This window comes from Eleutherodactylus coqui, chromosome 9 (assembly GCF_035609145.1).
Source record: "Eleutherodactylus coqui strain aEleCoq1 chromosome 9, aEleCoq1.hap1, whole genome shotgun sequence".
Taxonomy (NCBI): domain Eukaryota; kingdom Metazoa; phylum Chordata; class Amphibia; order Anura; family Eleutherodactylidae; genus Eleutherodactylus; species Eleutherodactylus coqui.
The window spans coordinates 118,766,765-118,792,515 of record NC_089845.1 but is presented as its reverse complement, the minus strand read 5'-3'; the positions used below and the strand labels follow the sequence as shown (position 1 = coordinate 118,792,515).

The following is a 25,751-nucleotide window of genomic DNA, read 5'->3' as shown; positions in this document are numbered from 1 at the left end:
TAGGTGCAGAAGGATCTCAAACACAGTTGCAAAAGAGAGAAGAGCCAACGGCACTCAGCTGTTACTTTAACTCCTACATACTATGATGGAAAGAGCTGCACAATTGCTTTACCTCTCTCTCTCTTTTTTCTCCCATGTTGTAAGAAAGTTATGTGTTTTATTACTTCCACACTAAAGATATGCTCCGTCAAAGTTTGTTTTTGCAGAAATTTCATAACTATAGTGGTAAAAGCGAAAAACATTGGCCCAAATTTTGCTATACTGGTGTACTTCACACCAGCCTAAATAAAGGAGGTAGATAGAGTGTTTTCTTTGCCAAAATTATTAAGACGTACTGTATGTCTCTTCATAGGTTTGGAGTATTTTAACTTCAGACAGACAGAATCCGATTTACGTCAGTAACAACTTTTTCACTGTATTTACTAAATGAATTTGACTTAATGTCACCTTAGAGAACACGTGTATTTTTCTCATCACTTCTTAAGGCCCATTTAGACACAAGGATCATCGCTCAAAATTTGCTCAAAAGCCATCTTTTGAGTGATATCATTGTGTCTAAACGTGCTGCCATCATCGACTTTTCGTGCACTATTCGCTCATCGCTAACTTTTAGCAAGCTAAAAATCAGTGATGAGCCTTATCAGTGCCCCATTCTGAGTTCTCAACGGGATACTGCTGATAGTATTGTTTCAGCTGGTATCCCGCTGGAGTTCTCAGCTGGACACCAGCTGACAGCTCTGAGAACAAAGCAGCTGTTTGCAGAAGACTGTGCTCCCGCTGTCTTCTGCAAACAGCGGGAGCCTTCATTTACACACTAATAAGCTCTTAAGTAGCTAATTAGCTACTTAAGAGTTTATGCAAAGTGATCACTCAAAACTGTCACTCAAACTGCAGTTTGAGCAAATTTTAAGCGATCTTTCAGTGTAAATGTACCTTTATATATTACGAGTGATAAAAAAAGGTATACGTTTTAGTGCAAATTTGTGGCCAATTGTATTTATTTACAGCTTTCATGTCCCATTGTTTCAGTATTGTCAAGCCCTATGCTATTTATGCAACATCAGGGTCAATTTGTTGAGTAATCCAAGAAACTGGTTGCTAACAATTTGCACCCTGGCAAACCCATTTGAAAGGCTATATCCATTTGTATCCTTACTATGCTTCTAGTCTTGCCTTTTAGACTTATCAGCCTTGCTTATTGAATTCAATACCACAAGAGATCCAATTGTACCCTCCTCTTTGGGCCTTCAAACAAACAAAAAAAACCACGAGAAAAAAAAAACTGCCAGAACTTTCACTTCAATCCTTCACCAATCTGATGTGTGGCCTGCATCATCCCAACCTCCTGTATCTCCATCCCTTTGAAGTTTATGCTCATTTGGGTAGAGCTCTCTTCAATGGTACCTTTCCATTTCTGGTTATATACATGAGATCTTGATATGTGATTCCTGTAACTCCAGCAAAAATCTGATGTCTTTAACTCAACTGATCCTGGAAAGTGTCTGGTAACCAGCTTACCCCTTCCATGGAAATAAAGTCATGCACCTGAGCCAAATAGGCATAGCAATTTGGGAGTCAAGAACTCATCTGACCAAGAACTATCTAGATTAAAGCTGACCACTTATTTGAAACAACTGACCAGAGGCCACTATAAATGTGTACATTAGGCTGACTATTCATCTTAGCTTCAACAGGAAAAGGAGAATAAGGGTAGCTTTACATGGGATAACTATGGTCTGATTAATTGAAGTAGTCGCTAAAACATATAAATGACTGTGTGCTTTTACACAAAGTGATTGTTGCCCACTTGTTGGTCAATTTCGTCATTACTGAACTGTGGGAAGCATTTACATGGGCCAAACTATTGTTTGTTGACTAGTTAAGGGATAGGAGGTTCTTTGGCAGACATGTATTTAAAGCTTTGACTCCTGCCCAATGCACACTCATTGGTAGCCAAGTCCACTGAATGCACATAATATGTGAGAGCGGTCTTCCAGTGAACATTCACTGCTGCAGTCTCTCGCTGGTTATGCTGAAAAGTCTGTGCTGCATCAATTGTATCTTAGGGTGGTTTAAAATAAGCGTTCGGAGGTTCTGTTGCAGATTCGGCACAAAATACTAGAAAAAAATAGCGCTGCATGCAGTGCTTTTTCTTCCAATGATTGGAGGCCAAAATATCTGTGAGAATGCGCATACCAAAGTTGGACCAAAACATTACTGTGTGAGCACAGACTTATGTCAGCATTTGTATGCTTATGGTAGCTACACATTTCAGCATTAGTGTATGTATGTATGTGAATATCCCCCCCATGGAGGATGATGGCGTTATAGAAATAACGATAAAGCTGCTAGTAATTATTTCTATGCGACTTTGATGAGGAAAATATCCACACGATTAAAGTTAAAAACATCTAGTCAGCAACCTATTATGTACTCTCTCCAAACAAAAGAAATCCAGTGCATTTGGTGTAATTAGGTGAATTGCAAAGGAGTTCTTTCAATTTACATCAAAGGGAAGAAGAAAGAAATTTAAATTTCAATGAAGATTGTTAAGTGTGATATCTCTTATTGTGCTACAGAGAAGTTATTGGCTTTTTTCATCTCAGCTGGCGCAAAAATTGAACTGAAACTCATAAATGCTTTTTTTTTTTCAAATGTTTATTATTCCTGCGCCATCACTATGCGACAACACAGAATTCACGACCTGTCCACAATGTTAGTTGCGGACGGGACGTGGGTTGGACGGCTTCCATTGACTTCAATGGAAGCCGTCCACGCAGAACCCACACTAAAATAGAGCATCTGTGCGGTGTGGACGCCCGCCGTGGATTCCACAGAAAAAATCCGCCCGTGTGCAGGCGGGCAAAGGGGGAGAGACTCCAGTTAAGCTTCTTTTTATGCTCATTTTAGGTAGGTGACTACTATCAAAATACCACAGCCAAATGTCATATGGTTAAAGTCTCCTTTTAGACAGAACGATTGTTGTTTGGACGAGTGAATGAGCTAGTAACATCATCGCTAACTCGTTCGTTTTTGTGCAGCCTGTTTAGACAGGCAGATTCATGGTTGACTTGTTCTACAATCAGCGTTTAAACTGAATGAGAAACAAATGAGCCAATGATGATTCTTATGCTTGCATAAAATGAACGACAAGCGAAAAGCGAACAATTCTCGTTCAACATTGGCTCACGTTCAGACCGAACACTTATATTTCACTTTGGCTTGTTTGAACGCTTTTTTGAATGGTAATCATTCCATCTAAAAGCACCCTTAAGGTCCATTTAGACGATACGAATGTTGGGCAAACGATGCCCGACACCCATCCCCGCACATATACGCTCCCATGCTCCTGCATGGGAGCTAGTATCACTGACTCACAGTGGGGTGACAAGAGCAGATTTCAGTTCTCGCTCCCCCCTGCCCCTCTCCATTCAGTTAACATAGTGGCTGTTCAATACTGAACAGCTGCTATTTACACTGCACTGTTATAGCTAAACTCATCACTCATTGTTTATGCTGCATAAACAATGAGTTTAACTATGACATTCGTCCCATCTAAATGGGGCTTTACTCTTTTTAGCGACCATCACCACCTAAAAAGAGCAATCATGTCCAAAATTGTATTTAGTGTTGTCTGTCAAAGCCAATTTATGGTCACCAACCTTTTACACCAGCAGTTAGAAGAGTTCTTCAAAGCTTTTAATGTTGATGACCAACCTCAAGATAAGTCATCAAGAGTTGATAGGTGGGAGTTTGCCGCTTGGGATCCCTACTGATCAGCTGATTCTTGTCACCGCTGTCAATACAGACTGTGCTGTCCATATTGCAGGCTCAGTTTCAGGCCTCATTTATCAAACTGATAGCTGCATTTACACAGGCTGACACTTAATAAATGAGGCCCAGTAGTTGGTTCTTCTTTAAGGTTGGGATGTGTTTGTTACATGGGACAACTGTTAGCATATGTCTAGAGATGAGCGAGCACCAAAATGCTCGGGTGCTCGTTACTCGGGACGAACTTTTCGCGATGCTCGAGGGTTCGTTTCGAGTAACGAACCCCATTGAAGTCAATTGGCGACCCGAGCATTTTTGTATATCGCCGATGCTTGCTAAGGTTTCCATTTGTGAAAATCTGGGCAATTCAAGAAAGTGATGGGAACGACACAGCAACGGATAGGGCAGGCGAGGGGCTACATGTTGGGCTGCATCTCAAGTTCACAGGTCCCACTATTAAGCCACAATAGCGGCAAGAGTGCCCCCCCCCAACAACTTTTACTTCTGAAAAGCCCTCATTAGCAATGCATACCTTAGCTAAGCACCACACTACCTCCAACAAAGCACAATCACTGCCTGCATGACACTCCGCTGCCACTTCATCCCTCCCCCCCCGCACGACGCAGTGTCCACAGCACACACCAAAGTGTCCCTGCGCAGCCTTCAGCTGCACTCATGCCACACGCTGGCGTCATAGCCACACCACCCTCATGTCTATTTATAAATGTGTCTGCCATGAGGAGGAACAGCAGGCACACACTGCAGAGGGTTGGCACGGCTAGGCAGCGACCCTCTTTAAAAGGGGCGGGGCGATAGCCCACAATGCTGTACAGAAGCAATGAAAAATATAATCCTGTGCCACCGCCATCAGGAGCTGCACACATGGGCATAGCAATCGGGAACCTATGTGCCACACACTATTCATTCTGTCAAGGTGTCTGCATGCCTCAGTCAGACCGCGTTTTTTTATAAATAGTCACAGGCAGGTACAACTCCGCAATGGGAATTCCGTGTGCACCCACAGCATGGGTGGCTCCCTGGAACCCACCGGCTGTACATAAATGTATCCCATTGCAGTGCCCTGGACAGCAGAGCTAACGTCAGATTAAATGCAGGTGGGCTTCGGCCCACACTGCATGCCCCAACCTGACCGGGGTTTTTAATTCATAGACACAGGCAGGTACAACTCCCTATTGTGAAGTCCCTGTGGACCGACAGCATGGGTGGGTGCCAGGAAGCCATAAATATATCCCATTGCAGTGCCCAGCAAAGCTGAGGTAATGTCATGTTTAATGCAGGTGGGCTTCGGCCCACACTGCATGCCCCAGTCAGACTGGGGTTCTTTAGAAGTGGACACATGCAGTTACAACTCCGTGTGGACCCACAGCATGGGTGGCTCCCTGCAACCCACCGACGGTACATAAATATATCCCATTGCAGTGCCCAGCAAAGCTGAGGTAATGTCATGTTTAATGCAGGTGGGCTTCGGCCCACACTGCATGTCCCAGTCAGACTGGGGTTCTTTAGAAGTGGACACATGCAGTTACAACTCTGTGTGGACCGACAGCATGGGTGGGTGCCAGGAAGCCACCGGCGGTACATAAATATATCCCATTGCAGTGCCCAGCACAGCTGATGTAACGTCAGCTTTAATGCAGGTGGGCAAAAAATTAATTGGATTACACTGTAGGCGAGGGCCCCAAAAAATTGGTGTACCAACAGTACTAATGTACGTCAGAAAAATTGCCCATGCCCAACCAAGAGGGCAGGTGAAACCCATTAATCGCTTTGGTTAATGTGGCTTAATTTGTAACTAGGCCTGGAGGCAGCCCAGTTAAAATAAAAATTGGTTCAGGTGCAAGTTTCAACGCTTTAATGAGCATTGAAACGTATAAAAATTGTTTACAAAAATTATATGACTGAGCCTTGTGGGCCTAAGAAAAATTGCCCGTTCGGCGTGATTACGTCAGGTTTCAGGAGGAGGAGCAGGAGGAGGAGGATGAATATTATACACAGATTGATGAAGCTAAAAGGTCCACGTTTTTGATGGTGATAGAGAACGAAGCTTCCATCCACGGGTGCAGCCTACGTATTGTTTAGGTATCGCTGCTGTCCGCTGGTGGAGAAGAGAAGTCTGGGGAAATCCAGGCTTTGTTCATCTTGATGAGTGTAAGCCTGTCGGCACTGTCGGTTGACAGGCGGGTACGCTTATCTGTGATGATTCCCCCAGCCGCACTAAACACCCTCTCTGACAAGACGCTAGCCGCAGGACAAGCAAGCACCTCCAGGGCATACAGCGCGAGTTCAGGCCACGTGTCCAGCTTCGACACCCAGTAGTTGTAGGGGGCAGAGGCGTCACGGAGGACGGTCGTGCGATCGGCTACGTACTCCCTTACCATCCTTTTACAGTGCTCCCGCCGACTCGGGAGCAGTGACACAGTCTTGCTGGGGAGCCAGAAAGCTGTCAAAGGCCTTAGAGAGTGTTCCCCTGCCTGTGCTGTACATGCTGCCTGATCTCTGCGCCTCCCCTGCTACCTGGCCCTCGGAACTGCGCTTTGGACCACTAGCGCTGTCGGATGGGAATTTTACCATCAGTTTGTCCGCCAGGCTTCCTGTTAGGAAAGGCATCCTAACATGAAGTCAGCCATGTGTGCCAGGGTACCTGTACGCAACACATGGCTGTCCTCACTAGGAAGATCACTTTCAGGATCCTCCTCCTCCTCCTCCGGCCATACATGCTGAAAGGATGACAGGCAAGCAGCATGGGTACCCTCAGCAGTGGGCCAAGCGGTCTCTTCCCCCTCCTCCTCATCCTCCTCATGCTCCTCCTCCTCCTCAACGCACTGAGATATAGACAGGAGGGTGCTCTGACTATCCAGCGACATACTGTCTTCCCCCACCTCTGTTTCCGAGCGCAAAGCGTCTGCCTTTATGCTTTGCAGGGAACTTCTCAAGAGGCATAGCAGAGGAATGGTGACGCTAATGATTGCAGCATCGCCGCTCACCATCTGGGTAGACTCCTCAAAGTTTCCAAGGACCTGGCAGATGTCTGCCAACCAGGCCCACTCTTCTGTAAAGAATTGAGGAGGCTGACTCCCACTGCGCCGCCCATGTTGGAGTTGGTATTCCACTATAGCTCTACGCTGCTCATAGAGCCTGGCCAACATGTGGAGCGTAGAGTTCCACCGTGTGGGCACGTCGCACAGCAGTCAGTGCACTGGCAGATGAAACCGATGTTGCAGGGTGCGCAGGGTGGCAGCGTCCGTGTGGGACTTGCGGAAATGTGCGCAGAGCCGGCGCACCTTTCCGAGCAGTTCCGACAAGCATGGGTAGCTTTTCAGAAAGCGCTGAACCACCAAATTAAAGACGTGGGCCAGGCATGGCACGTGCGTGAGGCTGCCGAGCTGCAGAGCCGCCACCAGGTTACGGCCGTTGTCACACACGACCATGCCCGGTTGGAGGCTCAGCGGCGCAAGCCAGCGGTCAGTCTGCTCTGTCAGACCCTGCAGCAGTTCGTGGGCCATGTGCCTCTTCTCTCCTAAGCTGAGTAGTTTCAGCACGGCCTGCTGACGCTTGCCCACCGCTGTGCTGCCACGACGCGCGACACCGACTGCTGGCGACGTGCTGCTGCTGACACATCTTGATTGCGAGACAGAGGTTGCGTAGGAGGAGGAGGAGGGTGGTTTAGTGGAGGAAGCATACACCGCCGCAGATACCACCACCGAGCTGGGGCCCGCAATTCTGGGGGTGGGTAGGACGTGAGCGGTCCCAGGCTCTTACTCTGTCCCAACCTCCACTAAATTCACCCAATGTGCCGTCAGGGAGCTATAATGGCCCTGCCCGCCTGTGCTTGTCCACGTGTCTGTTGTTAAGTGGACCTTGCCAGTAACCGCGTTGGTGAGGGCGCGTACAATGTTGCGGGAGACGTGGTCGTGCAGGGCTGGGACGGCACATCGGGAAAAGTAGTGGCGACTGGGAACCGAGTAGCGCGGGGCCGCTGCCGCCATCATACCTTTGAAAGCCTCCGTTTCCACAACCCTATACGGCAGCATCTCCAGGCTGATAAATTTGGCTATGTGCACGTTTAACGATTGAGCGTGCGGGAGCGTGGCGGCGTACTTGCACTTGCGCTCCAACACTTGCGCTAGCGACGGCTGGACGGTGCGCTAAGAGACATTGGTGGATGGGGCCGAGCACAGCGGAGGTGAGGGTGTGGGTGCAGGCCAGGAGACGGTAGTGCCTGTGTCCTGAGAGGGGGGTTGGATCTCAGTGGCAGGTTGGGGCACAGGGGAAGAGGCAGCGGTGCAAACCGGAGGCGGTGAACGGCCTTCGTCCCACCTTGTGGGGTGCTTGGCCATCATATGTCTGCGCATGCTGGTGGTGGTGAGTCTGGTGGTGGTGGCTCCCCGGCTGATCTTGGCGCGACAAAGGTTGCACACCACTGTTCGTCGGTCGTCTGCACTCTCAGTGAAAAACTGCCAGACCTTTGAGCACCTCGGCCTCTGCAGGGTGGCATGGCGCGAGGGGGCGCTTTGGGAAACAGTTGGTGGATTATTTGGTCTGGCCCTGCCTCTACCCCTCGCCACCGCACTGTCTCTTCCAACCTGCCCTGCTGCTGCACTTGCCTCCCCCTCTGAAGACCTGTCCTCAGTAGGCGTAGCAAACCAGGTGGGGTCAGTCACCTCATCGTCCTGCTGCTCTTCCTCCGAATCCTCTGTGCGCTCCTCCCTCGGACTTACTCCAATTACTACTACCTGAGTGATAGACAACTGTGTCTCATCGTCATCGTCCTCCTCACCCACTGAAAGCTCTTGAGACAGTTGCCGGAAGTCCCCAGCCTCATCCCCCGGACCCCGGGAACTTTCCAAAGGTTGGGCATCGGTCACGACAAACTCCTCCAGTGGGAGAGGATTCGGAACCATTGCTGCCCATTCTGGGCAGGGGCCCGAGAACAGTTCCTGGGAGTCTGCCTGCTCCTCAGAATGTGTCATTGTAATGGAGTGAGGAGGCTGGGAGGAAGGAGGAGCAGCAGCCAGAGGATTCAGAGTTGCAGCAGTGGACGGCGCAGAATTCTGGGTGGTCGATAGATTGCTGGATGCACTTTCTGCCATCCACGACAGGACCTGCTCACACTGCTCATTTTCTAATAAAGGTCTACCGCGTGGACCCATTAATTGTGGGATGAATGTGGGGACGCCAGAAACGTGCCTCTCTCCTAATCCCGCAGCAGTCGGCTGTGATACACCTGGATCAGGAGCTCGGCCTGTGCCCACACCCTGACTTGGGCCTTCGCGTCCTCGCCCGCGTCCACGTCCTCTAGGCCTACCCCTACCCCTCAGCATGGTGTATTACTAGTAGTGCAGAAACAGAACGCTGTAATTAAATATGCCGCTTATTGGCCTGCGGTTGGAGGCGGACTTCCCTTACGGAACGCACAGCAGATCCAGGAAACAATTTTGCGCCAGCCTGCTGTAACGCTTAGCTGCGTATTAATTAGGACTACTACCCCCAGCAGATAGATACTGTAGGCAGCGTATAATATTATGTATACTGTTTCCCTCTGGCGGGATGACGGCGCTGATGTAACAGAGACAGCAGATCCAGGAAACGATTTTGCGCCAGCCTGCTGTAACGCTTAGCTGCGTATTAATTAGGACTACTACCCCCAGCAGATAGATACTGTAGGCAGCGTATAATATTATGTATACTGTTTCCCTCTGGCGGGATGACGGCGCTGATGTAACAGACAGCAGATCCAGGAAACAATTTTGCGCAAGCCTGCTGTAACGCTTAGCTGCATATTAATTAGGACTACTACCCCCAGCAGACACGCAGTAAACTGAAGACGGTCACAGGCAACCCAAATATAGTATTTTTCCCCAATTTATTGGAAAAAGCCCACTGCCTATATAGCCTGAATATCTCTTTCCCTGCCTCACCAGTACTGGCCCTATACTATGTACAATGACTGCAGACTGAGGACGCAATGCTCTGCACGGCCGATATACAAAAAAAAAAATTGTGCAACACTGCTAAAAGCAGCCTCAACAGTACTGCACTGAAGGACCGTTGGGGTTCTTAAAGCCTAAAATAACTCCTAACACTCTTCTATAGCAGCTCCGGCACCAGCAGCACTTTCCCTGATCTCTGTCAGAATGCATCTGTGGCGAGCCGCGGGAGGGGCCGATTTATATACTCGGGTGACACCTGATCTCGCCAGCCACTCACTGCAGGGGGGTGGTATAGGGCTTGAACTTCACAGGGGGAAGTTGTAATGCCTTCCCTGTCTTTCTATTGGCCAGAAAAGCGCGCTAACGTCTCTGAGATGAAAGTGAAAGTAACTCGAACATCGCGTGGTGCTCGCCTCTAGTAACGAGCATCTCGAACACGCTAATACTCGAACGAGTATCAAGCTCGGACGAGTACGTTCGCTCATCTCTACATATGTCTTGTCACAGAGACAAAATAACTAGATGTTCTGGCCACTTTTGCACTTCTGGTTAGTGTCACAAATGTAGTTTAACAACTCAATTTCCTGATATTTTGTACTGCAAAAAAGTCGTTATCCCATTAAAGATAATTTGATCACAGAAACATGCGGCAGCAGCCAATTGTGGACATAAATATAATTATTTTTAGGAGCGGTAGGGATTAGTAGGAGACAGGACCTCAAAATCTGGCAAAAATAATTCTCTCATCCACTCACTGCAAACATCTGAATGAGGTTTTTTTTTCCACATATGAAAAATGGCTAGAAAAATGTTCTGAAACCCCCTGCATAAAGCTGGCCTTATGAGGGATAATATTGTTCTGTGCAAGCATGCAACAAAATACTTATCTAAATGCAAATATTAAAGGGATTGTCCAGGATTAGAAAAACATGGCTGCTTTTTTCAGGAACAGTGCCACACCTGTCCACAGGTATTTCAGCTCTGCCCTACTGAAATAAATGTGGCTGAGCTGCAATATGACATCCAGGGCTTTCTAATCCTGGTCAACTCATTTAAAAGCAGTTGTGCCTGGAAGTGTTGAAAACTTTGCATTGACAAACATGAACTGGATGGCACATATGCGAATTTCATTTTCATCTGTTGCCAACAATGTCACATTATCACACTGGATATAAAATAAACACGCAAGTACATTAGCATTAGGCTCATCTGCCAAGACTTGCATCAGAGAAGCTGCCAATACATTTGTAAGGTGGACATAGAGCACTAATTGTTCACAATGTAACAGCCAAAGATTATGGGCGAGATGTCTTAACTTCATATCGCCCCAGGACGTATATGTTCATCCTAGGTTCATGGCAGGGGCATAACTATAGGGGAGGCGGTTGCTCCCGGGCCGAGGAGGCATAGGGGGCCCATAAAGCCCCATTTACACGCAAAGATGATCACTCAAAATTTTCTCGAAGGACAGTTTAAGTAACAGTTTTGAGCAATCATTTTGCATAGCTACTAATGGGCACTAATGCCTATTAGTAGCTATTTAGCTTCATTTGCATTTAAAAGAAACTCCCTTAGCTGTACGCAGATACCAGCGGGTGGTCTGTTATCTGCATACAGCTCCATTGTTCTCCCACAGGACCTGCAGCTGAAAACAATGTTATCAGAGAATCATAGCGCGTGGTCCCTGCTAACAGCTGGCCGGCTGATCGATGGTTTTTATGCTGAACTAAAAATCACCATTCAGAGGAAAAGCTAATGATGGCAGCATTTACACGCAACGATTATCACTCAAAAGACATTGCTTGAATGAATCGTGCACGAAAACTGCTCAATGTCCGTGCATTTAGACGTAACAGGTATTGCTCAAAAGATGTCTTTGAGCGAATTTGAGCAAGAGACGTTGTGTCTAAATGGGCCTTTATCAGTCCTTCAGAGCGGATTAGTGCGGATTTTGACTCAAAATCAGTTGTGTATCCGTAATTGATTTTGGCTTGCTGTTGCTCTTACTTTGCAATCAGCAGCCCCTCACTGCAGCGTACAGAGTAGCCCTCACCCGGCAACTGCTACTAAACGTGCAGCCACTGGTCAGGTGCACCTGTGGAGGCTGAATGAAGACCTTTGTTGGGAGACGGCGGGGAAAATAAGATGGTTGTCAACGGTGGCTCTGCCGTCCCTCTCCATAATGTCTAGACACGGCCTGGCCCGGCGTCGCACAGTGGCAATAGAGACAACAGTAAAAATGACGGGTGAAATTGTAAAGTCCTCGTGATACCAATACCTTTGAATGGAAGCGATATAGTTTGGTTGAAATAAAGAGTACATACCAGATTTGATAACGTAAACCGAAGGTACACAGTTTACTCCACACTTGCAAAAGATTTCAAACAGTTCTAACTTGGCAGTTTATTAATTAGGAGTAACTTCAACAGTTTAGCAGTTATCAGCAAACACACATACCAATTTCTCACTCCTTCTCAACTTAGGAAGATGCGCCCATAAGTTATCTGAGGGTTCTTCTGTTCAGAAAGAATGTGAAAAAAAAAAAGACTTCTTCCCTTTGAGTTCCGGGGGGTCTGCCCTGTCTGGGATTCCTCTTCCAGCAGGCATGAAAAAGATTCCTCTCTGGCCTACAGAGCTGGACTTGAACCTGGCTTATGTAGGCTCCACTTAAACTTTCTTTTTCTCCCTTCTTGCCCTCTCCTCCATGCTCTGGCTTTTTACAGTTGACTTCACAACCAATCCAAAGCTATAGGGTGATCTACCTAGCCAAATCTAGGCCTGCTTAGGGTGACTGACAAGACACATAAGGTTGAAGCAGAAACCAAAAGTGGCAACAGCACGCAAAATAAATTTACTATAAAGTTACTACAAATAAAACCAGGGAAGGTAGGATACCATTTATACGGTCCAGTAGGTGGGACAGAAGGTAGGAGGGTGGCAGGTGTGCTCTCTCTCTCCCCCCCCCCCCCCCCCTCCCCTCTGCAACCCCCTGCTCACCCCCGGCACCCCCTGAATCTTTTCGCCCGAGTAGGCAGTTACTCGAAAAAAGCGATGCTCGATTGCGAAATAGCCCTAAACGAGTACGTTCGCTCATCTCTAGTAGGAACCCAACTTTCCCAGGTTGGGAGTAAACCACCTGGTATTAGCGTTAGGACTAGAGATGAGCGAGCACCAAAATGCTCGGGTGCTCGTTACTCGGGACGAAATTATCGCGATGCTCGAGGGTTCGTTTCGAGTAACGAACCCCATTGAAGTCAATTGGCGACCCGAGCATTTTTGTATATCGCCGATGCTTGCTAAGGTTTCCATTTGTGAAAATCTGGGCAATTCAAGAAAGTGATGGGAACGACACAGCAACGGATAGGGCAGGCGAGGGGCTACATGTTGGGCTGCATCTCAAGTTCACAGGTCCCACTATTAAGCCACAATAGCGGCAAGAGTGGGCCCCCCCCCCTCCCAACAACTTTTACTTCTGAAAAGCCCTCATTAGCAATGCATACCTTAGCTAAGCACCACACTACCTCCAACAAAGCACAATCACTGCCTGCATGACACTCCGCTGCCACTTCTCCTGGGTTACATGCTGCCCAACCCCCCCCCCCCCCCCCCCGCACGACCCAGTGTCCACAGCGCACACCAAACTGTCCCTGCGCAGCCTTCAGCTGCCCTCATGCCATGCCACACTCATGTCTATTTATAAGTGCGTCTGCCATGAGGAAGAACCGCAGGCACACACTGCAGAGGGTTGGCACGGCTAGGCAGCGACCCTCTTTAAAAGGGGCGGGGCGATAGCCCACAATGCTGTACAGAAGCAATGAGAAATCCAATCCTGTGCCACCTCCATCAGGAGCTGCACACGTGGGCATAGCAATGGGGAGCCTATGTGCCACACACTATTCATTCTGTCAAGGTGTCTGCATGCCCCAGTCAGACCGCGGTTTTTTATAAATAGTCACAGGCAGGTACAACTCCGCAATGGGAATTCCGTGTGCACCCACAGCATGGGTGGCTCCCTGGAACCCACCGGCTGTACATAAATGTATCCCATTGCAGTGCCCATCACAGCTGAGGTAACGTCCGATTAAATGCAGGTGGGCTTCGGCCCACACTGCATGCCCCAGTCAGACTGGGGTTCTTTAGAAGTAGACACATGCCGTTACAACTCCGTGTGGACCCACAGCATGGGTAGCTCCCTGGAACCCACCGGCGGCACATAAATATATCCCATTGCAGTGCCCAACACAGCTGATGTAACATCAGCTTCAATGCAGGTGGGCAAAAAATTAATTGGATTACACTGTAGGCGAGGGCCCCAAAAAATTGGTGTACCAACAGTACTAATGTACGTCAGAAAAATTGCCCATGCCCAACCAAGAGGGCAGGTGAAACCCATTAATCGCTTTGGTTAATGTGGCTTAATTTGTAACTAGGCTGGAGGCAGCCCAGTTAAAATAAAAATTGGTTCAGGTGAAAGTTTCAACGTTTTAATGAGCATTGAAACGTATAAAAATTGTTTACAAAAATTATATGACTGAGCCTTGTGGGCCTAAGAAAAATTGCCCGTTCGGCGTGATTACGTCAGGTTTCAGGAGGAGGAGCAGCAGGAGGAGGATGAATATTATACACAGATTGATGAAGCTAAAAGATCCACGTTTTTGATGGTGATAGAGAACAATGCTTCCATCCGCGGGTGCAGCCTACGTATTGTTTAGGTATCGCTGCTGTCCGCTGGTGGAGAAGAGAAGTCTGGGGAAATCCAGGCTTTGTTCATCTTGATGAGTGTAAGCCTGTTGGCACTGTCGGTTGACAGGCGGGTACGCTTATCTGTGATGATTCCCCCAGCCGCACTAAACACCCTCTCTGAAAAGACGCTAGCCGCAGGACAAGCAAGCACCTCCAGGGCATACAGCGCGAGTTCAGGCCACGTGTCCAGCTTCGACACCCAGTAGTTGTAGGGGGCAGAGGCGTCACGGAGGACGGTCGTGCGCTCGGCTACGTACTCCCTTACCATCCTTTTACAGTGCTCCCGTCGACTCAGCCTTGACTGGGGAGCAGTGACACAGTCTTGCTGGGGAACCAGAAAGCAGTCGAAGGCCTTAGAGAGTGTTCCCCTGCCTGTGCTGTACATGCTGCCTGATCTCTGCGCCTCCCCTGCTACCTGGCCCTCGGAACTGCACCTTCGGCCACTAGCGCTGTCGGATGGGAATTTTACCATCAGTTTGTCCGCCAGGGTCCTGTGGTATAGCATCACTGTCGAACCCCTTTCCTCTTCGGGTATGAGAGTGGAATGGTTTTCCTTATACCGTGGGTCGAGCAGTGTGTACACCCAGTAATCCATAGTGGCCAGAATGCGTGTAACGCGAGGGTCACGAGAAAGGCATCCTAACATGAAGTCAGCCATGTGTGCCAGGGTACCTGTACGCAACACATGGCTGTCCTCACTAGGAAGATCACTTTCAGGATCCTCCTCCTCCTGCTCCTCCTCCGGCCATACACGCTGAAAGGATGACAGGCAAGCAGCATGTGTACCCTCAGCAGTGGGCCAAGCTGTCTCTTCCCCCTCCTCCTCATCCTCCTCATGCTCCTCCTCCTCCTCCTCAACGCGCTGAGATATAGACAGGAGGGTGCTCTGACTATCCAGCGACATACTGTCTTCCCCCACCTCTGTTTCCGAGCGCAAAGCGTCTGCCTTTATGCTTTGCAGGGAACTTCTCAAGAGGCATAGCAGAGGAATGGTGACGCTAATGATTGCAGCATCGCCGCTCACCATCTGGGTAGACTCCTCAAAGTTTCCAAGGACCTGGCAGATGTCTGCCAACCAGGCCCACTCTTCTGTAAAGAATTGAGGAGGCTGACTCCCACTGCGCCGCCCATGTTGGAGTTGGTATTCCACTATAGCTCTACGCTGCTCATAGAGCCTGGCCAACATGTGGAGCGTAGAGTTCCACCGTGTGGGCACGTCGCACAGCAGTCGGTGCACTAGCAGAAGAAACCGATGTTGCAGGGTGCGCAGGGTGGCAGCGTCCGTGTGGGACTTGCGGAAATGTGCGCAGAGCCGGCGCACCTTTCCGAGCAGGTCTGACAAGCGTGGGTAGCTTTTCAGAAAGCGCTGAACCACGAAATTAAAGACGTGGGCCAGGCATGGCACGTGCGTGAGGCTGCCGAGCTGCAGAGCCGCCACCAGGTTACAGCCGTTGTCACACATGACCATGCCCGGTTGGAGGCTCAGCGGCGCAAGCCAGCGGTCGGTCTGCTCTGTCAGACCCTGCAGCAGTTCGTGGGCCGTGTGCCTCTTATCTCCTAAGCTGAGTAGTTTCAGCACGGCCTGCTGACGCTTGCCCACCGCTGTGCTGCCATGCCGCGCGACACCGACTGCTGGCGACGTGCTGCTGCTGACACATCTTGATTGCGAGACAGAGGTTGCGTAGGAGGAGGAGGAGGGTGGTTTAGTGGAGGAAGCATACACCGCCGCAGATACCACCACCGAACTGGGGCCCGCAATTCTGGGGGTGGGTAGGACGTGAGCGGTCCCAGGCTCTGACTCTGTCCCAGCCTATACTAAATTCACCCAATGTGCCGTCAGGGAGATATAGTGGCCCTGCCCGCCTGTGCTTGTCCACGTGTCCGTTGTTAAGTGGACCTTGCCAGTAACCGCATTGGTGAGGGCGCATACAATGTTGCGGGAGACATGGTCGTGCAGGGCTGGGACAGCACATCGGGAAAAGTAGTGTGCGACTGGGAACTGAGTAGCGCGGGGCCGCCGCCGCCATCATACTTTTGAAAGACTCCGTTTCCACAACCCTATACGGCAGCATCTCCAGGCTGATAAATTTGGCTATGTGCACGTTTAACGCTTGAGCGTGCGAGTGCGTGGCGGTGTACTTCCGCTTGTGCTCCAACACTTGCACTAGCGACGGCTGGACGGTGCGCTGACAGACATTGGTGGATGGGGCCGTGGACAGCGGAGGTGAGGGTGTGGGTGCAGGCCAGGAGACGGTAGTGCCTGTGCCCTGAGAGGGGGGTTGGATCTCAGTGGCAGGTTTGGGCACAGGGGGAGAGGCAGCGGTGCAAACCGGAGGCGGTGAACGGCCTTCGTCCCACCTTGTGGGGTGCTTGGCCATCATATGTCTGCGCATGCTGGTGGTGGTGGCTCCCCGGCTGATCTTGGCGCGACAAAGGTTGCACACCACTGTTCGTTGGTCGTCTGCACTCTCAGTGAAAAACTGCCAGACCTTTGAGCACCTCGGCCTCTGCAGGGTGGCATGGCGCGAGGGGGCGCTTTGGGAAACAGTTGGTGGATTATTCGGTCTGGCCCTGCCTCTACCCCTGGACACCGTACTGCCTCTTGCAACCTGCCCTGTTGCTGCCCTTGCCTCCCCCTTTGAAGACCTGTCCTCAGTAGGCGTAGCAAACCAGGTGGGGTCAGTCACCTCATCGTCCTGCTGCTCTTCCTCCGAATCCTCTGTGTGCTCCTCCCTCGGACTTACTGCCCTTACTACTATCTCACTGATAGACAACTGTGTCTCATCGTCATCGTCCTCCTCACCCACTGAAAGGTCTAGAGACAGTTGCCGGAAGTCCCCAGCCTCATCCCCCGGACCCCGGGAACTTTCCAAAGGTTGGGCATTAGTCACGATAAACTCCTCTGGTGGGAGAGGAACCATTGCTGCCCAATCTGAGCAGGGGCCCGAGAACAGTTCCTGGGAGTCTGCCCGCTCCTCAGAATGTGTCATTGTAATGGAGTGAGGAGGCTGGGAGGAAGGAGGAGCAGCAGCCAGAGGATTCAGAGTTGCAGCAGTGGACGGCGCAGAACTCTGGGTGGACGATAGATTGCTGGATGCACTTTCTGCCATCCACGACAGGACCTGCTCACACTGCTCATTTTCTAATAAAGGTCTACCGCATGGACCCATTAATTGTGAGATGAATGTGGGGATGCCAGAAACATGCCTCTCTCCTAATCCCGCAGCAGTCGGCTGCGATACACCTGGATCAGGAGCTCGGCCTGTGCCCACACCCTGACTTGGGCCTCCGCGTCCTCGCCCGCGTCCACGTCCTCTAGGCCTACCCCTACCCCTCAGCATGGTGTATTACCAGTAGTGCAGAAACAGAACGCTGTAATTAAATGTGCCGCTTATTGGCCTGTGGTTGAAGGCTGACTTCGCTTACGGAACGCCAGGAAATAATTTTGCGCAAGCCTGTTGTAACACTTAGCTGGCTGCGTATGAATTAGGAGGACAACTACACCCAGCACAGACCCAGAACACTGAGGACAGTCACAGGCAGCCCAAATAGATTTTTTTCCCCAAATGTTTTTGGAAAGGCCCACTGACTATATACACTGTATATGTCTTCTGTCCCTGCCTCACCACCACTGGCCCTGGAGTATGTAAAATAACTGCAGACTGTTGCACTGTGGACTGGAATACAGCGGTGATTTAACAGCCAACACAGAGCCAGGAAATAATTTTGCGCAAGCCTGCTGTAACACTTAGCTGGCTGCGTATGAATTAGGAGGACAACTACACCCAGCACAGACCCAGTACACTGAGGACAGTCACAGGCAGCCCAAATAGATTTTTTTCCCCAAATGTTTTTGCAAAGGCCCACTGCCTATATTCAATAAATATATGTCTTCTGTCCCTGCCTCACAATATATGTCTTTTGTCCCTGCCTCACAATATATGTCTTCTGTCCCTGCCTCACCACTACTGGCCCTGCACTATGTATAATTACTGCAGGGCGCAATGCTCTGCACGGCCGATATACAAAAAAAAAAAATGTGCAACACTGCAAAAAGCAGCCTCCACAGTACTGCACACGGTTAGATGTGGCCCTAAGGAGGACCGTTGGGGTTCTTGAAGCCAAAAATACTCCTAACACTCTCCCTATAGCAGCTTCGGCACCAACAGCACTTTCCCTCCTCTATGTCAGAACAAATCTGTGGCGAGCCGCGGGAGGGGCCGATTTATATACTCAGGTGACACCTGATCTCGCCAGCCACTCACTGCAGGGGGGTGGTATAGGGCTTGAACGTCGCAGGGGGAAGTTGTAATGCCTTCCCTGTCTTTCTATTGGCCAGAAAAGCGCGCTAACGTCTCTGAGATGAAAGTGAAAGTAACTCGAACATCGCGTGGTGCTCGCCTCTAGTAACGAGCATCTCGAACACGCTAATACTCGAACGAGTATCAAGCTCGGACGAGTATGTTCGCTCATCTCTAGTTAGGACCCATCTGAAAGCTTGGTCACCTCGACATTGGTAGATGGGCCAATGTAATTTGATCAAATTGTATACCAAGAACCTTGCATTATTTTTTGTGGTTAGAGTATTGATTATACGTATGTATACCTCTGATAGTAAATTTATTTTGCGTGCTGTTGCCATTTTTGGTTTCTGCTTCTACTGTATGTTGCAGCCATGGTTTAATGTGCACCTATATATTTCTATTGGTATATATTTCCATTGGGTAGTGCTGACCTCTTTTTATCCTTTTAAGACACATAAGGTTAGGATGACGCAGACACCAGACAATGACCTAACATTGACTCAGACAGAACCAATACACATAACAACACACAGTCTATCACATCCAACGATACAAACACATAAATGCTGCAGGAGGCCGATATTACGGTGTTGAAGGGTCCCTACTCTGGGACACGACAGACCCACTTCAGTGATAACTGACTGGCAGTTTCAGCACTTAGTAGTGGTTGCTGGAGAGGGCCAGCTCTGTGCGCTGCAGCAAGGGGCTGCCGATTCTGAAATAAGAGAAGCAGTAGGCCGAAATCAGCTGCGGATCCACAGCCGATTTTGATTCAAAATCCGCACCACTGGTTCGCATTTTGACTCTGTTTTTGATGGGGAAATGCTGTGAATCCACTATGGAGGAATATACCATAAATTGGGAATTCCCCATATCGCCTCACCTTATGATTGGTCTCCATATCCAGGCTCTGAAAGGTGGCCAGGTTCTATAGAAACAGCCAAGCACCCTGTGCTACATGGTTTCCATAACTCTTATTCACTTTTAAAGGAGTTCTAGAAACAGTGTAGCAAAGGGTGCCTGGCTGTTTCGGTAAAAGTTAGCCATCAGTCGGAGCTTGAAAGCGCTCGAGGTGAGACAGGTCAGGGACCACTCGTTCTCAGAGGTGGGAGGTGCATCTATCAGACATCTATGGCATATCCTGTGAAATTTCTGCAGCAAATCCGCCCTGTATGAGCATACCCCAAGGCTAATTTCACACTGGCAAGCGTGATATGGGGCTGTGAATCCTGCCCCCATATCATGCTCCCCACCATGTAAATTCCACGAGGTCATGGCAAAACAGGTTCACATCACTTTGGGGAAGAAGCAATCCTCCTGCCGCAGCAGCAGATCACAGAGTTTCTCCCATTGTTTGCAACGTCAAATCTTGCATTGCATGCGCCTAGCACTTTGTTTAATGCTGCCACCAGTCCCATTAAAAACAATGGATGCTGCGATGCGAGAGTACGCAGGAAGATAGAACATACTGCGATTTGTTTTCGGCATAGCATCGCAGTGTCATGCAGGAAAACAACACTTATGTGTATGACCCCCATTCAAAAGAATGGGGTTCATATTTGGGTGTCTCACAACACACAAATCACATGCGATTTTGACACTCGAGTGAAGGCAGCCTAAAGGCCCATTTAGACACAACGATTATCGCTCAAAAGATGTCTTTTGAGCGACTTTTGAGCGATAATCGTTGTGTGCATTCAGCGCAAGGAAATCGCTCAACATTGATGCCAGAGGAACAGGCGGTGACGCTGCAGCGGTCATGTGATTTCTGATGACATCATCTGCCATAACAAACACTGCAGGGCTGCAGCGCCAGATTGCGGTGGCAGATGATAGGCAAGTGGGCACTATAGGGAGAATGTTGTCCGGTAAATGGACAATCCCTTTAACAGTCTGTGTTTGCTATGTCCTGCACAGATCGCTGGTATGTCTGTATTATGCTTATATGCATGAGGCCTTAGGCTGGGGTTACTTGCTTTTTTCCATGTCTGTCTGAGGCCACAAATTTCTGGTAATCTCAGTGTAAATTTGTATTGAAAAATTAATGCTTTAGGTCGTTAACCCCCCCCCCCCCCTCTACCCACCCACATGCAGCTTTTAGGGCTTCCACCCACTAGCATGTTTTTTTTAACGCTGCGTTATCGCTACTTTTTTTTCAATGGGACTTACTAATATTAAAATCGCCAATCACAAAAGTCGCACAAGCGCAAACGTGCGATTTTTGTGCGATGCGATTTTAACATTAGAACGTCCCATTGAAAAAAAACACAGCGATATTGCAGCATTAAAAAAAACAAAAAAAAGCACTAGTGGGTAGAAGCCCATAGTCTGTAAACTGAGCCTCCCTCATCTATGTCTGGTAGGGATATTGACCAGTTCTCTTTATAGCCCATGACAAATGTGCTTTTCTATTCTATGTTCAATAAACATGAGATTAAGCACGAATTATGCCTTCAAGAAATTAAGACCACTGTGAAAGGCCCCTATCTGCACAACAATGAGCTCTTGTGCGCCTCCAGATAGCATGGAAATGAATTTAGCCCCAAGCACAGGCAATAAAACAGCCCATCTAACAAATGCCTTTTGTCTTCTCTTTAACCCCATCACCGCCAACGGCTAGAACCACGTATAGGAAACGAGATTTAAAATAATAATGAATGGACCGACAGGAGCAAGCACCACTTTAACAATGATGTTCTTGTGCGCTATCAATTGCAAGGCGTCTGAGCATCTCATATAGGCCCAAGTAACCTGTAGCTATCCAGCCAGCTGCTAGGAGACTACAAGTTCCAGGAAGTCCTCCCTGCCAGGGTTACACCTAGCAAAATAAAGCCGGTTAGCTCTCCTCATGCTTTCTGCATGAGGGATCATTCTGGAAATTTATGATGACTTTTTGCCTATTTAATCAACTCACTTCTGAGCGGCCTTTTAGATTATGCATTAATATCTGTGATGTAAGTGGCTGGTTACTGAGAATTAATTAGTATTGTATAGCATGACATGATAACAATGAAGAAAAAACTTTAACCCATGTTAAAGTTTTCTAAAAGTTTATAAACAAGGTGTTATACTGTATAACAACACACATGGATACATAAAGATACAAATCGCTACTATGTATTGTTATATAAATACAGTATACTGAGAGGGCTAACAAAAAATATCTACCCTGCAGGTATGACTTACCTTATGTGAATTATTCCACAGGCTGGATATGCCTGTGCTGTTTTCATGAGTGTCTCCCAACATGAAGGTCTCAGGTAGAGAAGCCATTGATTCCTTATTGCCCACTTTCCCTTATTCACAGAGGGATTAAGGGGCAAGTTGATTGGCTGTTCATAGAAAGTTGGCATCAGTTTCTGCAGGGCTGACACCAGACCGACCCTGGCAGGGTGTGAGTGATCACAGTTGGTGCACTGTGCCACTGGCTCTGTTGGCAAAGAGAAATTCCCAGTGTGCAATCACTTCCTACTCCAGGAGGGTGTGAGGCGAACTCTGCACACACCCCTTGTTCACAGCAGCTCTGCAAGCAGCACTTGTCAGTGTGAGTCTGTGCTGCGGAGTAGGACCGTGGTGTAATTACCACACAGTGATACATACGTCTGGGATATTCCATGTACCGGGTGTAAAACTTTGCATCCCTACGCTAAGGGCTTTTTCACACAAAAGTTTTTACGCTGCATTTAATGTGTGCAAAATTTGCGCACGCAATACACGCTAAGTAGTTCCCACTGATTTCAATGGGTTTGTTCGCATGAGCGTATTTTGCACGCACATTTCATTCGCACAAAAAATATGTAGCATGTTCTATTTTCATGCGTATTAAACTTAATTGCCCATTGAAATTATTAGGGATATGCATGCGTGCAAAAAATACAGTAAAATATGCGCAAAAATGCAACGCCCATTGCGTGAATATGCAGTGCAAATTTGTGTGTAAATACACAATTGCGTGAGCTTCAGCACTACATATTTGTGCTATGAACAAGGTACATTTGCGCGTGTATCGGCGCATGTTAATGTACTTTTTGCGCACACCGGGCAGGGGTTTTTGCTCACGAGACACTACAACTCCCCAATTTATTTAGCCTAATGAGGTCCAAATGTGTTTTTTTGATGGCTTTGAGTGGGTTTTTGCACATATCTCCTTGGATATTGCGTGCGCATTTGCGCACACCCCATAGATGAGGCCCTACTATCCATTTTTCATCAAAGACCCCCTGTCCACGGCCGTTGCTGAAAATCACCAGCGAAATTTTGCCAAGGGGGACGAGGGGGAGGGCTGGCAGGTCTCAGCGATGAGCCTATTTGACACATAGGGTCACCACAGAGAATCACGGCAAATCGTGGCATGCCGCGATTTGGATCCCGTGAGCAAAGAATCACTATGATTCTCCGCTCCTGGACAGCGGGCTGTGCTTTCCATAGCAACGCAATGGAAAGCTTCACACACTGTGGTCGCCAGTGGATTCACGCCCGAGGACATGCAGCCTAAAGTGCTCTTTAGGCCAGTTCCATAATACTGTTCCATAATACATATAATCATAGAATGGTAGCATTGGAATTAACCTCCCGGGTCATCTGGTCCAACCCCCTGCTCAATGCAGGATTTACTAAATCATCTCAGACAGATATTTGTCCAGCCTTTGTTTGAACATTTCCATTGAAGGAGAACTCGCCACCTCCCACGGTAACCTGTTCCACTCATTGATCACCCTCATACAGATGTGCTACAGATGAGACAGGACAGCCGTTGGAAATCAGTATCTGATCAGTATTGCCTTCGTATTTGCTGTCATTGGTTTTATTTTCTACTGGGCAAATACTTATCCGTATTCGCCTAATAGAAAAGAATATCAATATGGAGGCAAAAACGAACAAAAATAGGTCATACTGCATTTATAAAAAAGGAGTTGTGAAAAATACGGCCATGTAAATAGATTCATAGATTTACATTAGCTCACTATTACAGTCTCCAAAAAGAGGACCAAATACACAGTAAGTCTTGGTTCACACAGGCCGGAATTGCCGCGGAATTTCCGTGCGGAAAGTTCGTATGGCAATTCCGCCCGTGGCTCCTAATCACGGGATTAGCACGAAAACTGACATGCGGCGTGGAATTCAATTCTGCAGCATGTCAATTCTTTCTCATTACCGCAGCTTTCTCTCCTCTCCATAGGAAGAGAAAGCTGCAGCTGAATGCCGACAACAATACCGCTTCAAAACCGCGGTTTTTGAAGGTTTGCTTTTCCAGCTGAATTCTCGCAGTTTTTTGATGCGGCCATTCCGCGAGAATTCCGCTGAAATTCCGTCCTGTGTGACCCCAGCCTTAGGGCTTATTCACATTGCATCAGGTGCAACTATGCTCGGGCAGCATGGAGCGTAGTTGCGCCTGAATGAGGTGAATCCCTTCACTGGCAATTCAAACTTTGCATCAGAGCGAAAGAGTTTGAAAAAAGAGGCGGGAGGCCAGTGGCTGCCCGAAACTCTCTAGCACGATGTATTCACTACCTGCGGGAAAGATAGGGCAGGTCCTATATTTTTCCGGCGGTACAAATCACGGCCGGGAAAAGAGGTGGTGAAAACGAAACCACTGAAATCCCAAAGAACGTTTGTGAGAAATTAGCCTCCTGCGCACTTGCGTTTTTCTTGCGCGTTTTTTCACGCGATATTGCTGAGTTTTTTTCACATGAATGTCAATAGCACTTTCTAATGTTAAAAACGCATCGCAAGTTGGTGCTTTGCGATTTATGTGCGATGCGTTTTTTTTTTAAACATTAGAAAGTCTATTGACATTTACGTGAAAAAAATGCACTGATATCGGTGGAAAAAGACGTGCATGAAAAACGCAAGTGTGCAGGAGCCCTTAAAGCGGCCCTACAGTCCTGCACAAACAAAGATGACCGCATCACTTCTCTAACTACCTGATGCACATTGTGCATAAGGGCAGAGACATGTGAGCGTTTGCCGCTGCGCAGTGTATTTGCGAATGATTGAGGTTTGGAGACGAGTATAATTAGGGTGTCTGCATATATTATTATAATTTTTGCGCATTACCAGTTCATACGCGCTTGTGATACACCCTTTTCGTCAAAAAAGAATGGCTATTAAAGCCTAAATAAGGCCATCTGTCTTCTTTTCCTGTGTTTCGCACGGTGTCACACCCTTTCCCTTGCATATTTGCGCACCTGCCATAGGCTTGTATGGCAGTTTTGCTCCGCAAAATGCAGAAACATAGAGCATGAACAATTTTTTTTGCGCTTCACGAAATGCATGCACAAAACGCGCTCATGAGAACAATGCCTTTAAAATCAATGGATTCTATTCTCTGTATTTAGCGTGCGCAGATTTTCCATGCGCAAAAACGTATGCAAACACGATCCTGTGACGCCACCCTTAGTCTGCATCGGTAATCTAAGAAACTACTTGCTCCTCCTACTGGTCAGTGCTGCTCACATGGGCATCACTGGTCAAACAAAGCAGGTGTGGTGTCTTAAGGCCCTTTTACATGGAACAATGATCATTCAAAAAATCGTTGGATCGTGCGAATTTAACGACAATCACTTAGTGTAAACATGGCCTAAAATTGAACGACAAACAAGAGTTCATTTATTTCTTTTTCATTAATTTTATGCAGGTAAAAAAATAGTCATTCGCACTTAGTGGCGTGTGATCCGCGATCACTTACTTGTTCACATACACTGGTGCAGTGAATTTGAAAAACTGAGCAATTTACGAATGCAATTCCAAATGAAAATGCAACAATTTATCTACCTGTATAAACAATTTATTGCTCCATATAAAAGGAGCCTGAGGCTGATTTCACACGGGCAACAGCGCTATCGCCGCTCCAAAATTGCGTCAATATCACTGCTTTGCTTCTGTGACATTGTAGCAACAGCGATACCTTTTCATGTGAAAAAGCATGCATCGTATTGCTGCTGCCTGTGATTTTACCCTGAAAATAAGCCCTGCTTCAGCT

The 25,751-nt window shown here is 48.2% G+C and overlaps 1 protein-coding gene across 2 annotated transcripts in view; it reads right to left on the bottom strand.

Moving 5' to 3' along the window:
- The window catches only part of NIPAL2 (NIPA like domain containing 2), a 143,255-nt gene extending 121,022 nt beyond the window's left edge, over positions 1-22,233 (bottom strand). For both annotated transcript variants that reach the window (XM_066578399.1, XM_066578400.1), the window contains exon 1: positions 21,956-22,233. In XM_066578399.1, coding sequence (XP_066434496.1) covers positions 21,956-22,042 — 87 coding nt within the window. In that variant the 5' untranslated portion in view covers positions 22,043-22,233. The remainder of the gene's footprint in view (positions 1-21,955) is intronic.
- Between the last annotated feature and the right edge of the window lie 3,518 nt (positions 22,234-25,751).